The sequence below is a fragment of the Octodon degus genome, unplaced genomic scaffold (assembly GCF_000260255.1).
Source record: "Octodon degus isolate 3935 unplaced genomic scaffold, OctDeg1.0 scaffold00018, whole genome shotgun sequence".
Lineage (NCBI taxonomy): Eukaryota > Metazoa > Chordata > Mammalia > Rodentia > Octodontidae > Octodon > Octodon degus.
In genome coordinates, this window is record NW_004524594.1 from 19,894,244 (window position 1) to 19,909,233 (window position 14,990).

Consider the following 14,990-nt stretch of genomic DNA (forward strand, 5'->3'; position numbering starts at 1 on the left):
GCTCAGCCCACCAGGGGGCGCAGCTGGCTGGCATGTGGTGCTGGGGGATTGAACCGCGGTCCCTGTACTTTGCCAAGCTTGTTTCAAGTAGGTGCTTTAGACCACTGAGCCATCTCTCCAGCCCCCTTTTTTTTTTTTTTAACATTTTGTAGGAAGCAATTTTGCCATCTCATTTTTAAATCAAAGTAGAGCTCGAAGGTCCTAAGAGACAGTTCCCAGGTGGTCACACACACGGGCCTCCCCCTTTCCTAGAGATGCCACCTGCCCCTGGGTCCTCTCCTAGATCACCTGGTGATGTTTCATTTTGCATGTGTGAGTCCGGGCTTGAGCCCTCGACTCCCAGTCCCGGCCTGATCTCTGGCCACACCGAGACCTCCCCATTAGGAAGTGGCACCAGGCTCGAGGGTCCATATCATCAGCTTCCCCAGCCCAGGTGCCTCTAAAACACTGGGGGGGGGATTAAGGCCACGCTGGCCTCGGGTGCCACCTGTCAGGGGAGCACCAGTTCCCCTGCACACTTTGCTGGCTGTTTCTGGTGCAGTGCAGGAGTCTAGGGAGGTTTTCCAGGTCAGCCCGCAACAGCAGTAGAGGCACAGGCATTTAGCATTGGCGCCGAGTCCCTGCCTGAAGGTGGGGTGCTGCTGGGGCCACGCCTGCAGATAAGGAGCTCTTCTGTGCCACCCTCTGCTGGCTGGCAGCAAGGAAGAATTATCTCTGCAGTGGTGGTCCCTCAACAGCCAGCAGCTCCTTGTACCTGCTGGGTGGGCTTGGGGTGCTGCCTGGGGGTGTGGTTTGGTGATGGTCAGGGCATGGGGGCCTGAGGACACTGGCCTTGTGCCAGCTCAGCCTGTATAACCATCTCAACCCTTTAAAGAAAGACTGCAGTTGTCTGTGGGTACAGGACAGGAGAGGGATATGAAGTGGAGGGACAAAATTCAACCTGTTGGTGAAAATATAAAATTTGGGGTTGGGGAAATGGTTCAGTGGTCTAAGCGCCTGCCTGACAAGTGCAAGGACCTGGGTTCAATCCCCGGTACTGCATGCCACACCAGCCCTGGAACCCCGGGTGCACTGTTCCAGCCACAAAACTAGGCGTGGTGGCGCATGCCCGTAATTCCAGTGCTGTGGAGAATGAGACAGGAGGATCACTATGCGTCTGAGCTGTGTAGGGGAGACCCTGTACCAAATCAATCAATCAATCAAACAAACATTAAAAATTTTGTAAAAGAAAATATAAAATCTATTAAACAAGGAGGAAATGTAGGATGATCTACAATTTTAGAAAGGATTTTCCTGGGAAAATGACCCGCTGTGTTCTGTTTTCCCACCTTCTAGGTAACCTCTCAGAATGGCAGAAGCTCACCAAGCTGTGGCCTTTCAGTTCACTGTCACTCCAGACGGGATTGACCTCCAGCTGAGCCATGAAGCCCTGAAGCAGATCTGTCTCTCAGGCCTTCATTCTTGGAAAAAGAAGTTCATCCGATTCAAGGTTCTCCAATACTCGTCTTAATCTCCACAGTGTTCACTTTGACACCTAAGAATGGCTGTCTTGATACCATGGGGGAGTTCGTGTTTTCGCTTAGACGTGACACGGCGTTCATGTTTCCATGGCACCTCAGGCTCATGGGCACCTTCAGACGTGTGCTGGCTACTGAGTTCTGGTGAATTCTGAGAGGCATTCGCCTCAGAGCGTGTTGGCTGGCTACACAACAGCGTGGAAGCTGAGGCTCCCAGGGCAAGTGACCTAGTTAGCGAGAGGTCTCATCAGAAATAGAACGCGTGTCCATTCTGCGCTTGGTTGAGAAAGATTGACTCTAAACTTCGGCAAGTGTGTTTAATAACTGTGTAATAACTGGGTGTAGCCCCTGGTAGATTGAGAATTGAGCCTGTGATGAACTATACCCTCTGGCCTAATTTTAGTTTCTTAAAAAAGAGAACCTAGCGGGAGTTAAGTGGATACTTGAAAACATTCAAACCAGTATACTGAAGCAGTTCGTACCCCAGCCCACTGTGCAGAGTGTGACGCTCTGTAGTCCCTCTCTTGGGTGGCACAGGAAGGCTATTGGGAAGGCCCTGGGCTAGCATAGGTGGCAGCAGAAGGGTCCCCAGAGCCAACTCCCTGCTCTGGTGTCCTGGGGCTCTGCTGGTGGTTTCCTGGCCCAGGTTACCAGCTGGCATGAAGTTCATCACTGTAGAGGAAAGGAGGGTGCCCCTTAGAGGGTGGAAACTATTCAACCCTCAAGACCTTGTTTACTGTGAACTGGCAAGGCTCATAGAATAAACAATATGTGGAACCCACCCGCAGGAGGGAAGTCAGTGGCCTAATGCCAACTGCCCCCATGTGGGGCAGCCTGGAGCAGTAGGGCAAATGTGGGCTGCAGATCTGCAGATTTGGCTGTACCCCATTCTCTCCAGGGCATCGGCAGAGATTATTTTTGATCCTACTGTGAGCAAGAAGAAAAAGAAGCCGGACGAGGAGGTTCACACCTGTGATCCCAGCACTTGGAGGCTGAGATAGGAGGATCGTTGTGAGTTCGAGCTACAAAGTGAGCTCAAGGCCAGCCTGAACTTCATAGGAAAATCCTGTCAAAAAGACCAAAGAAGAAGGAAAAGGAGAAAAGAAAAAGAAGCCACCCTTTATGTTATATGAGGAAGGGGATGCCCAGACAGAAGAAACCCAGCTCTCAGAGACAAAAGAAGTGGAGCCAGTGGAGCCAGAACCAGCCGAAGGCAGATGTGGAAGCCAATGAAGAAGACAGTAGGAGAAAGGTACTTCTGATGATCCAGGCAACTTGAAGTTCTTTAATCAAAAGAAACAGAAGATAAAACGAAAAAGATATTTACTCATGATGAAGCAGAAGAGGGTATAAAGGATTAAGATTAAAGGTGACATCCAAGAGCCAGCTGAACCAGAGGATGAGCTTGGCAGTAGGAAGAAGACATAGGAGAATGTCAAGTTTCCAGAAGAGGACGAAGGACTAGAAAGTTGTAGAAGATGAAGATAGCACGAAATGATGGTGTTACCTCGTTCAGTAACCAGACAGGCCTGCTTGGGCAGGCTTGCAGAGAAATTGCATATATGAAGAGCTGCTGAATTGAATGTTCAACATCACGAGGGAAAAGAATCCAAATATGATTGCAGGAGAAAAAAGAAAGTTTGTCATGAAACCGCCACAGGTCATCCAAGTAGGAAGCAAGAAAAACTCTTCCGTCGCCTTTCTAGATGTCCGTAAACTGTTACATCACCAGGCTAAACTTCAAAGTCCTTGCATTTTTCTTGGCAAAATTGGGAATGACACTGGTTCTATAGGTGGTAATAACCAACGTGTAATCAAAAGAAGATTCCAACAGAAACAGATAGAAAATGTCTTAGGAAGATATATCAAGGAATTTGTCACTTGCTGCATGTGCTGATCACCAGGCACAGTTCTGCAGAAAGTCATCTGGCTCTTCCTTACAGTGTGAAACTCGTCATTCTTGGTGCTGCGTTGCCAGTGTGAGAATTGGGCTTCCAGGCTGTCATGGGCAAGCGAGCACAACTGCAAGACCCTGTCTCAAAACAAAAAGAAAAACAAAAGGGAGAGAGAGAGAGAGAGAGAAAAGAATAAGTAATATATGGCCACACTTTAGGGGACAGTGCCATGGCCAGTAGGGAGAATGCCTCCAAGCTGCTGCAGGACACAGGACTTGGTGTGGATTTGTGGCTGGAGAGACTCGGTGACTGGAACACATTTTATTTTTTAGTTAACTTTAATACACTGATTTATTATCAAAAACATTTTTATTTCAGAAAGTATATTTAGACATTTGGAAATGGAATGGTGCAGGCATGTATAGGTGGGAATACTGCCTAAAAGAATTCTAGCACAACTTTGATGGCTTTCTTGTCTGTTCTTGGTCAAACCAGTCCTGCTGACAGGCATATATAACCAGACCCTTCAAACCAAATGTCTTCTGGAAAGACTTCAGTGAGGAGTTGTTTGACACCCAGTGGTCCCTAATGTTTTCCTCCTGATTTCAACAGTGATCCATATTTTGCCAGTTTTGCTTCATATACAACTTTTTTCTCCCCCTGGAGTTTTTCCCAGCACATTCTCGCATGATCTGTGGAACCTGTGACTACATAGGGGCTCTGAAGCAGCCCGACTCAGGGACTGTGCAGGGCCAGTAGTGCAGCCGGGTGCTGGGCGTCTTGAGCAGCAGCAGGTTGGGAGTGGGCTTTCCCAGTGACCCAGGGCTATCCTTCATCAGCAGCTGTCAGGAGCCAGTCTGGGTGGAGCCTAGGAGTTTGTATGGTAGACTGGGGCCAGGATGGTCCTCACGACCCAGGGTCACGCTTGGAGAACGACCATCTCAGGGTAAGGTTTGTTAAGTTGAAGAAGGGAGCCAACTATGCATGGTAGCAACCCAGCTGCTAGTGGTAGTTTGGTCCCAGGTCACCTGCCCACACCTTCACTCCACTGCCTTACACCTGCTGGGTTCCATGTGGCACAGGCTATGGAAGAGGGCGTGACTCATGGTCCCCATGTCTTTGTCTAGAATGGCATCATCACCGGTGTGTTCCCGGCCAGTCCTTCCAGCTGGTTCATCGTGGTGGTGGGTGTGATGTCATCCATGTACACTAAGGTGGACCCTTCCTTAGGGATGATCGCGAGGATCAGCCGTACCCTTGATGGCACGTGAGTAGTCCTATCCAGCTGTCTGGGCACTCGCTGATTTTCCACCTGCCAATATTGGCATGTCTCTTCACGTACTGTGACTGGCACTGTTCTAGGTTTGCGTCCTGGACTTTTTCAGGACACTTGGGTGTGAAGCTATTGCTGTCCTCATGATGGCTTTTCTTGCATTGCCTGAGCTGGTGTCAAGGTCCCCTGGGAGTTTGTAAGCCGGATGAGACCTAGGGCGCCCACCAGAAGGTGTCCCTTTGCCCAAGGCTCAGCAATGGCAGTGGGTGAGCTCACAGCGGCCCACAGGAAATTTCTTCCAGGAGGCTACCAGTGTAAATGCTTCTTTACACTGGAGTTGGTCCATCGCAGAGTTCTGGTCCCCCTGAATTAACTGCTAAGGATGGGAGGTCTGGGGCTATATCCACCTGTAGTTCTTCTCAACGGGGCTTGGACCTCTTGGGGAGCCCCTAGCACTTTTCTGCCTGCAGTTTTAGATTTTTCCACACCCAGCACTGTAAGACAGATGGACAGACAGACAGACAGGAAAATCAGGGAAAATATCAAGTGGCAAAAATGCAGTGCAGATTCTGCTCATAGCTAATGTCTGACTCTGTTCAATTCTGATGACTCAAATGATGAAGCAGATTTAGCTGAATGGAACCAATCTTCAGCCAAGAGTGGTGGTCCTGATTCCTAGGACTTTTTCAGGACACTTGGGTGTGAAGGAGAGGCCTGCCCAGCAGTACTGGCTTTATAAGTACCTGCAGGAGGTGGGGTAAAAATTCCTAGTCATCTTGGTGGAACCGTGCCTGGCCTGGGTGCCTGCCGTTTCCTTGTCTGCCTGGGAATGGGGATGATGTGGCGGGTACTGCTGACGTTTCTGTCAACAAGGTGCAGCTGTCAGGCCTGATCACTTGGCCCAGGCTATCTGCTAGTCTGCCTTAGGTCCTGAGAGCATCAGGCTTTTCCCCAGGGACACCCTGCCCCTGTATTTTATACTTTGCTTCCGTGTGTGTGCGTATGTGTGTGTGTGTGTGTGTAGAGACAGATTGCGAGAGAGAGAGAGTGATAGAGAAAGAGAGAAAGAAAATGGGATTAGAACCCAGGTGCTTTGCAATAAACTATATCCTGTATTCTTTTTCAGAAATTTTACTTTTTACACAGTCTTGCTAAATTGCCCAGGCTGGGCCTGAATTTTTTTTATCTTTCTTCCTCAGCTCTCTGGAATTCTAGGTGTACACCGCCATGCCTAGCCACCCCTTACTCATTGAACCAGTTTTGTGTCCTTTTAGATTGCTTTGGGACCAACGTAAAGTTTGTAAATTTCATTTCAAGGCAGGATCTTGCTAAATTCTCTGAGCAGGCCTCAAACGCCTGCTTCAGCCTCCTGAGTTAAATGCAGACTTGTAATGCACTCTAACCTAGGCTGTCGCTCAAAACTAGATTCTCTTCAGACGTGTCAGCTATTTAAAGCCTTTTGTAATCTGGGTCTTTATAAGATTTGTTTCTTTGTCCCTCTGAACCTATTTTGGTAAACTGGGCCATCTGTGGCCCGTATTTAGAAAGGTCAGGTTAAGGCTCAGTGCCTTCCTGTCCCAAGGGCCTCTGCTACGATCTCCCAGGGAGGAAGTCACTCCAGTATTCTGGGATGTAGGGCTTTAGGGGGTTGGATTTAGTTTTATTTATTTTTTCATACTGGACATAGAACCTGGGCCTCCTGCACATGAGATGAGTGCTTTTGCACTGAGCTGCCCACCTCCCCGGTCCTAGATGGCTGCTGTCAGCGTGGCTGTACCCACTGGGTTCATCTTGGCTTCTGTCCATCCCTGCAGCCTTGTAAGGAATATGTTCTTGTTTTGTTTCATTTTGTTTTGTTTGAGACAGAGTCTACTATGTAGCCCAAGCTGGCCTCCAATTCACTAAGAGCTGCCTGCCTCAGGTTACAGGCTTGTACCACCACACCCAGGGGGAGCGTGTTTTTTTTAAAAAGAGAGTTCCTGGCTGTCTAGGTGCCTGTGTGCAGGTATAGAAAGCCTTATAGCTGGACTTGGCACGTGCCTATAATCCCAGCACTTGGGAGACTGAGGCAGATAGTGAGTTCTATGAGCCTGGGCTACGTAGTGCACTTAAGCCCACCCTGAATTAAACAGTAAGTCCCTGTCTCAAAAAATAAAAAGTCCTGAGCATGTCGTTTGTCTTATTTTTTTTGAGTTAAATGGTGCTGTAGTATTAAAAGTACTTAGAAATTTAAAATATAGAATGTCCTAAAGATAGCTTCTCCAGTCCCTAAATCCAGGTTTGCTTGCAGATTAGATTATCAGGAGAGATCACACCGGTGCAGAGGCTACCATTGAGCACTAGAGCTGCCAGGTTCTATGGAAAAATACCAGTTTTGAAGCTGAATTAATTTTCCTTAAATATAATGTTTTCATGTCAGTTAAGTATCATAGGATTTTTAAATGGGTAGTTTCTGAGACTCCAGTTATGTTTGTTGTTTTAACCATTGAAGGACACTAATAATTTTTATTTTCTCAATATTTTGTAGTTTCCAAAAGAGCTAAAACTGAAAACCAGAAAGTGACATTTTGTCTCATTTTATTGTTTTTTTAAAAACATATTTGGTTCAGGGTCTCACTATGCAGCTCAGACTCATAGTGATCCTCATGTTTTCAGCCTTCCCAGTGATGGGATTATAGGCATGTGCCCCATTTTATTTCATAATTTTATGATTTTGTTTTTAGTTGCCTTAAACCTATGGTCACATAATTTAGATTTATACAGGTGACATATCTGTCTCTTTGACTTTGTTTTGTTTTGTTTTTATGGTACGGGGATTGAACTCGGAACCTTACACTTGCCAGGCAGGCACTTATGCTGCTGAGCTATCTCCCTGTCCCTCTCTTTGACTTTAATCCTTGTAATGAGTCAATGCTGTGTCATTGTTACAGATCCATTTTTCACCATGAAATACCCTCCTTCCCTTCACAAAGGACAGTGTTTCTCTCACGGTAGCTCAGGCTGGCCTTGAACTCGGTGAGCCTCCCACTTGCCCTCCTGCATGCTTCAGTGATTATGTCACACGAGCAGAGTGCTCATTCATAGGAAGTGTTGTCTGGATCATGAACAAGCTCCTGATATAAAGTGACAAATGTGACATCCAGTGGTAGATTGAAGAGGGGAAAACTCAGCAAGAAGGAGATGGCCCAGAATCCCTGTGAGCACCAGGCGGGGCGGTCCCGATCCACCAGGGCCTGGGCATCCCACAAGCAGATCTCCACCTAATGATGGCTGCTCACCATGCCTCCTGGACCCTGGAAAAAGTCCTGTATTTTTCCCACAGACATATACTGGCTGGCTCTTCTGTACGCTTTCTGTGTCTGTTTTTTTTTTAAATTTAGTACAGCATCTACACATTCTCACTACGTAGATCGGACTTGTAGTGATTCTCCTGTTTTCAGGCCCCCAAGCGCTGGGATTACAGGCAGGGGCCACCATTCTCAGTGTCAATCACTGTCTCAGTGCACCCTAGGGGTGGGGCCAGCACAGCACGCTGGGGATTGAACCCCAGCCACTGCTCTCTCCTGAGCAGGTGCGTTAGTTTGCTGAGCTATCTGGCCGGCCCTGTTTTGAGACTGGGTCTCACTATGTAGCTTTCAGGGTAGCTTCAAACTCCTCTGCCTCTGCCTCACTTTCCTAGTGCTGGGATTACGGGTGTGCACCATCACACGGGTTCCATTCCTTTTTGTTTTTTTAAAGCAATAGACTTGCTGTATTGCTCAAGCTGGACTCCAGAGATCCCCCTGCCCCAGTGCTCTGACTTGTGCCCAAGAACTGCTTCACCTCAAGGCAGGGTCGAGAGCTGCTGTGGGCTTTGGAGAGGTGGATTCCTGAGTGTTCTTGCTGCTGGGGCCAGTGCAGATTTGGGATGATTTGGGCTGGGCTGGGCTTCTCCTTTTGATCCCTCAAAGGCTGCTTTGTCCTGTAGCATGCAGTGTCGTGCACGGGTGTTACCTGCAGCCTCCTTCCTGTGCTTGTGCTTTTCTCTCACCATGATTTGTCTCCCAGTGGCTACCTGTCCACCCAGACGAAGGAAGTGGTCAGCAGCTTCCTCTTCGGCACGGGCCTGTGGGTGGCGCTCATCTTCACCATGCGCTACTCCCTGAAGGTGCTCCTGTCCTACCACGGCTGGATGTTCGCCGAGCACGGCAAGATGAGCCGCAGCACCAAGATCTGGATGGTAACCGAGCACCCCTGGCAGTGGTGTTTAAGGGCGGGCTCTCTGGGACTGGTTCTCCTTTGACACATGCCACGTGGCTTGGTCTCTAGTGACTACAAAGACTGGATTTATCTTTGGCTTGGGCCAGACGGCATTTTGTCTGATAATGTTGGTGACCTCTGTGACATTCAGTCTTGAATCTGCTTTTTTTTTTTTTTTATGGAACCAGGGATTGAACTCAGGCCCTTGCTCTTGCCAGGCATGTGCTTATTCTGCTGAGCTATCTCCCCAGCCCCTTGCATCTGCTTATTTGTAGCTCAGACAGTTGGTCAGACAGATGTGTCACCCCCAGGTCCTCGTAGCTTTTATGGGGACCTTGAGTGCAGACATTCAGTGGCTTCCTTGGCTGACCTGTGCTAAGCAGCGTGACTAGTACCTTGCTGCATACTCCCTCTGCTTGCCGTGGCTTTGAGCCCAAGGCTCCTGTGGAAAATGAAAGGCTCTGAGGTCCACGTCCCACGTTAGATCTTTGCTTTAATGAGCTCACATTTTTTGAAACAGCAGCTGTCTGAGGTGAGGATCACTTCTGGCTCTCGAGGCCCCTGCCTCAGGGTTTGGCTGTGTGAGTGCTGCAGGCCTCCCCACTCTGTGTCTCATTTGACCCTACCTGCCTGTCCTCACTGCCATCTGCTGTTCTTGGCTATTTAAGCTCTTTGGAGCTGGGCATTTTATTGAGAAATAATAGCTTTGTTAACTTGTGTTTTATAGAGTGGCCTCAGTGATTTTTATGAACTTCACCCTGTGGAGATTTTCCTTAAAATCCTCCTCCCTCCAGTTCTGGGCTCACTCGTGGTTTTATTAGTGTTTGTAAAGTGATGTGGCAGCTTTGGTGATGTTGTCTGAACCTGAGGTTGGGCCTTTGTGCTCAGTGGCCCCATGGGTACCCCAGCCATGAGCTGGCCTGCTGCCCCAGACCTCCCGGGAGTCACTGAGGAGCCACTGCGTGTTTCAGGTCTCAGGTCTCCCCTTTTCCCCAGATCATTGCCTGCTGTTGTCAAGTAGTGTTTTCATTTCTACAGAAGCACTTTAACACCAAATGAGCTGGAGAAGGTTCCCATGGAAAACACTTCAGTGACATTGCCCAGTGTGTCACTTGTTGCTGATGTTGAGCTGAGTCCCAGGGCCCCTAGGAATGCATTTGTTCAGTGAACATGGATGACTTGTTACTGCATTGTGTCCCAGGGGGTGACTGTGTCCTCCATACACCTGACCTTATCCAGGGACTGTGTGCTCCGGGACTAGGCTGGCTTTACTCTGTCCCCAGAGCCTTGAACCAGTCCCAAAACTGAGGGCCTCATGCAAAACCCTACAAGTGAAGGCCCAGGCAGGCAGGAACACCACAGGCCCCAGAGGTATGGTCAGAGAACCAGGGGTAGCAACATCTCAGAGTCTGTCCCATTTGCCCCTTCCTGCCACAGCCTTGTTTTCCTTCATGTGCATGCGTGCGTGTGTGCACGTGCACATATGCCCACGCCCCTGTGCCAAGGCCTGTGAGCATGGGGCCTGAGATTGGGTCCTTGGAAAAATAAACTGGCAGAGACCATCAGTAAGTAGTGGACAAGTGGGTATGGTGGAGGACTGGCTTTAGGTCTTTAACTTAGCCTCATCTTTGAAACTGTGACTTTTTTTTTCAGACCATGGTCAAGATCTTTTCAGGTCGGAAACCCATGTTGTATAGCTTCCAGACCTCTCTGCCTCGCCAACCTGTGCCAGCCGTCAAAGACACCGTGAACAGGGTGAGTGTGTTCCCTCCTCACACTTGGGGTTGCCAGGCACCTTTCCGGTTAAGGCTGTCCAATTCAGACTGTAAGTCAGTTTACTGTTATTTTTTGGGACAGGGTCTCACAGGCTGACCTCAAACAGATTCTCCTGTCCCATTGTTCTGAGTGCTGGGATTGTAGGCCTGTGCCACCACTCCTGACTGCCATGTGCTTTTTTTTTTTTTTTTTTTTTTTTTTTTTGGGGGGGGGGGGGGCGGGCTGGCATGTGGTGTTGGGGGATTGAACCGCGGTCCCTGTGCTTTGTTAAGCTTGTTCTAAGTAGGTGCTTTAGACCACTGAGCCATCTCACCAGCCCCGCCATGTGCTTTTATTAGCCCTTAGCTATGTACCTTGTGGGGTTTTTACAATTTTTTCCCTAAAGTATCACTGTATTTTGGGAGGTTTGTTGAAGACAGTCTTGCTCTGTTCAGGCTGACCTCGAACTCATTATGAGGCCCAGACTGGCCTGTGGTGCTCCTCCTGCCTCTGCCTGTAGGTACTGGGATTGTAGGTGTGCACCACCATGTCTGCTTTAAGCAGAGTGGTTTTAAGGCCATTTACACTCTAGCTTGCGGCTGGAAAGACCACCATTCGTGGATCCACCTGCTGAGAGCCACTTAGCTGTTCCACCTTTTGGCCATTGTGAAACAGTGCTGCCGTGACTATTCACGCACAGGTTGTTGTCGGAGCACTTGTTGGCCCTTGTTTGGGGCATATGTCTAGGAGCAGGGTTGTTGCCCTCAGGGTTGTGCTAAGGGAGGGTAATTTTGTACTTTGTTTGTTGGGGAACCACCAGACCATGAAATGACAGCATTGTTCTGCCTTTCAACCATCAAGGTACCGGGGTTCTGGTCTTTTGGCCTGTTTTTGGAAACGCTTACACAGAAAGCTTGTAGGCTTCAGGATTTGAATCTAGGCTTAGGGTTTAGTCCCTGTTGTCTGGGAATGTTCCATCTCATCCCTGCTCTCCTACCTTGTCCCCTGGGCGTGGAGGCTGACGGTACGGCGCCATCCGGACCCCAGGAGGGCGACACAGGGGTGACACTCAGGACAGCGTCCACTGGGCACCTGCCTGCCTGCGTAGCTCACTGTAGTGAGTGCAGTTTTCCATTTCAGGGGTGCACATTTCACTGTGAGTAGCCCCAGGACGCGTAGCAGCTGGCGGTGTCTAGGGAACACGGCCCTGCCCTTCATGGTGCAGGCCGACCAGGAGATCACTGCTGCCCTGAAGCTGTTTTTCCAGCAAATAGTTTGTGGGAATAAAGCATCTCCTAATGGATTCAGATGTAATAGCAGTTTTGCTTTTCTTTCTTTTTTTTTTTTTTATTTTTTTATTTTTTTAGCAATCATACTTTCTGTAACCTCTCACTTAGGAGCAAGGCGAAAGCTCTTTTTTTCTTTTTCTTTTTGGTATCAGGGATTAAACTCGGGACCTTGCGCTTGCTAGCCAGGTGCTTATGCCGCTGAGCTGTCTCCGCAGCCCCTAAGGCTCTTACATGTCCTGCATGTGAACTGCCCCCTGCAGGTTTTGACGACCCATGCCTGGCTCTCTAGGGTGGGCTGGGGTGCGTCTGTCTGCCTGTAAGTCTGTGTGCTGGAAGTCCTGATCCAGGGATTGTTCGTTCCCATTGTCACCGAGCGTCCCCCCAATGCTGCTCCCTGCATACTCCCCGACCCCCATAGCTAATGCCACTCTTATCTGTAGCACCCCATAACCCTATCACCTTCCAAAAGCCCCACCTTTGGACACATGAGGCTTTGGGGGACATCCAGATATAAACCACAACAAGGTGACACTGTTTAATTATCAACCTACAATGGCATTTAGCATTGGTGTACGTTCACCTGGCCGTGGACCGGTACAGCGAGCTCAGGCAGGTTTAATCTTTGTGGCATAGTGAGACCACCCTAAGGCACAGGTGAAGGAGCCGTGGCTTCCATGCGTGTTTAAGGCACCTGATTTTTTTTTTTTTTCACTCACCCCAGTATCTGGAATCAGTGAAACCCCTTATGAAGGAGGAGGACTTTAAACGGATGACAGTGCTTGCCCAAGATTTTGCTGTCACTCTTGGACCAAGACTACAGTGGTATTTGAAGTTAAAGTCCTGGTGGGCCACAAATTATGTGAGTATATATAGATATAATGTACCTTCGTGTGTGTGTGTGTGTGTGTGTGTGTGTGTGGCACCAGGGGCTAAACCCAGGGGCGCTTTACCACTGAGCTGCATCCCCAGCTCTTTCAATTTTTTAATTTTGAGACGGGGTCTTACTAAGTTGCCCAGGCAGGAATAGAACCTGCAATTCTCGGGCGTCAGCCTCCCTCAGTGCTAGGATGACAGACGTGCATCACAGTGTAACCGTTTCTTGGTGAAATTTTTCTGTGTGAAAATACTAATTGGAGGTCAGGTGTAACAGAGCCAGCATCACGTTTGAGATCAGCCACCATCACCCGTGAGGCCCCATCCAGATCATGGTTAGTGAAAGGTTTCCCCGGGCGGGAAGGAACATTCGTACCTCATTCTGGCTGATGTTTTTGTATGATGTCCGTTGTCTTCAGGCTGGAAGGAGGTTGTGAACTTACTGCCACCAGCAGTTGTGCGCACGCCACCTTTGCCACCTGCTCTACCCTCTGGCTTGGCTCCTTTGGGCTCCAGGAGCATTGCCCCTGAGCCCTGGGTCAGACACCTGTAGCCCAGCACTGACGCCTTCTGGTACTGCCTCTGGCCCAGGGTCCCCTTAGCATTAGCTCCAGTGACGCCTCTCAGCCACAGTCTGCTCCCTGGCCCAGCTGAGCGGCCACGTGTCAGGGTGGGGCGAGAGCCAATAGTCTAGGCTGCACGGCGTCTGAGAGGTCTGAGTTTCAGGACACAGCTCACATGGAAGAGAGGGTTAAGGGTGACCCTGACAGAGCCAGTGGATGGTGCTAGGTTGAGATGGCACTGCCTCTGTGGTGCTAGGGACAGCTCACCAGGTGACAGCAGGACATTCCTGCTGGACAGTGACCTGGCACGTGCTGGCCCCTGTGTCAGTGCCGCAGCTCTAACATGGAGCAGCATGGAGATGGGTGGCTTATTTTGTTTTGTTTTTGTGGTGCCTGGGACCAAATTTGAGACCTTAGTCTTGCCAGGTAGGTGCTTACGCCGCTGAGCTATATCACGGGCCCTGAGACTGGCTTTTTTAGGACCTGGGAAATAGAAAAAGGAAAAGCAATATGTGAGGCACTTTTAGATCTTTTTGTGTGTGTGTGCTGGGGATTGGAACTGAGGGCCTCACACATGCCAGCAAGTACCCCACCCTTGAGTATTGCTTTTTAAAACATGTTAGTAGTCAATCATTCACTTTTATGTTTAATTTTTATTTTTTCAGTAGTGAGGATTTCATCCAGGACTTTGCCCAGAGCTACAACTAAAAGAAGGCTGAGCTAGCCTTTTTTTTTTTTTTTTTTTTCTTTTGAGACATGGTTTTGCTGAGTTGCCCTGGCTGGGCTCAAACTTGCAATGCTCTTGCCTCAGCCTCCTAGAGTGCTAGGATTGTAGATATGTACCATCCTGCTTGGCCACTTTGGCATTTATTTCTTTATTTGGTACAGGGTTTTGTTATGCAGCTCAGACTCCCCAGCCCTGGGATTACAGGCATGTGCCACCACACCGGGTTTCCATGGCCGGCTCAGTGCAGATCCGGGATAGCATATAGTACAGGGATCAAACCCTGGTCCTTGCTCTTGCCAGGCACTTAGACTGCTGCCCTGTCTCCCTGGCCCTTTCTTTGTTATTTATTTATTATTTTTTTTAGCCATCTATGTGATGAACATACCTTCCAGCTATGTCTAACCCTAAAACACTTTCCATTGCCCACTTCCTGAATTGCATTTGCTCAGGGCCACCTGCTCCGGAAAGACCCTGTCCTTTGCAGGTGTCCCAGAGCAAACCTGCAACTTCCCCGTGAGCATGTGGCCTGTGCTCACAACCCACATGGCTCATGGCTCCCTGCAAGTCGAAGCCTCTGGGTTATTACCTGTCTCTGTCTACTAGGTGAGCGATTGGTGGGAGGAGTACATCTACCTCCGGAGCCGAGGGCCACTGATGGTGAACAGCAACTACTACGCCATGGTGAGTCCTTGGGCTGGGCTACTTGTCTGGGGAAGCATCCTCCCAGCTGTGGGCAGCTCTGGGGGTGGCCGCCGCACCTACTGCTCCTGTTTTTTTTTTTTTTTTTTTTGCGGAATCGGGGATTGAACTCAGGCCCTTGCCCTTGCCAGGCAAGCACTTATTTTCCTGAGCCATCTCC

The 14,990-nt window shown here is 49.3% G+C and overlaps 1 protein-coding gene and 1 pseudogene across 5 annotated transcripts in view; both read left to right on the top strand.

The window, feature by feature from the left end:
• Positions 1–14,990, top strand: part of Cpt1a (carnitine palmitoyltransferase 1A) — a 60,986-nt gene that overhangs the window by 17,941 nt on the left and 28,055 nt on the right. For all 5 annotated transcript variants that reach the window (XM_023710700.1, XM_023710697.1, XM_004627121.2 and 2 more), the window contains 6 exons: positions 1,336–1,489; positions 4,540–4,679; positions 8,733–8,904; positions 10,578–10,679; positions 12,690–12,827; positions 14,735–14,812. In XM_023710700.1, the coding sequence (XP_023566468.1) occupies positions 1,349–1,489; positions 4,540–4,679; positions 8,733–8,904; positions 10,578–10,679; positions 12,690–12,827; positions 14,735–14,812 (771 nt within the window). In that variant the 5' untranslated portion in view covers positions 1,336–1,348. The remainder of the gene's footprint in view (positions 1–1,335; positions 1,490–4,539; positions 4,680–8,732; positions 8,905–10,577; positions 10,680–12,689; positions 12,828–14,734; positions 14,813–14,990) is intronic.
• LOC105741638 lies at positions 2,579–4,525 on the top strand (annotated as a pseudogene).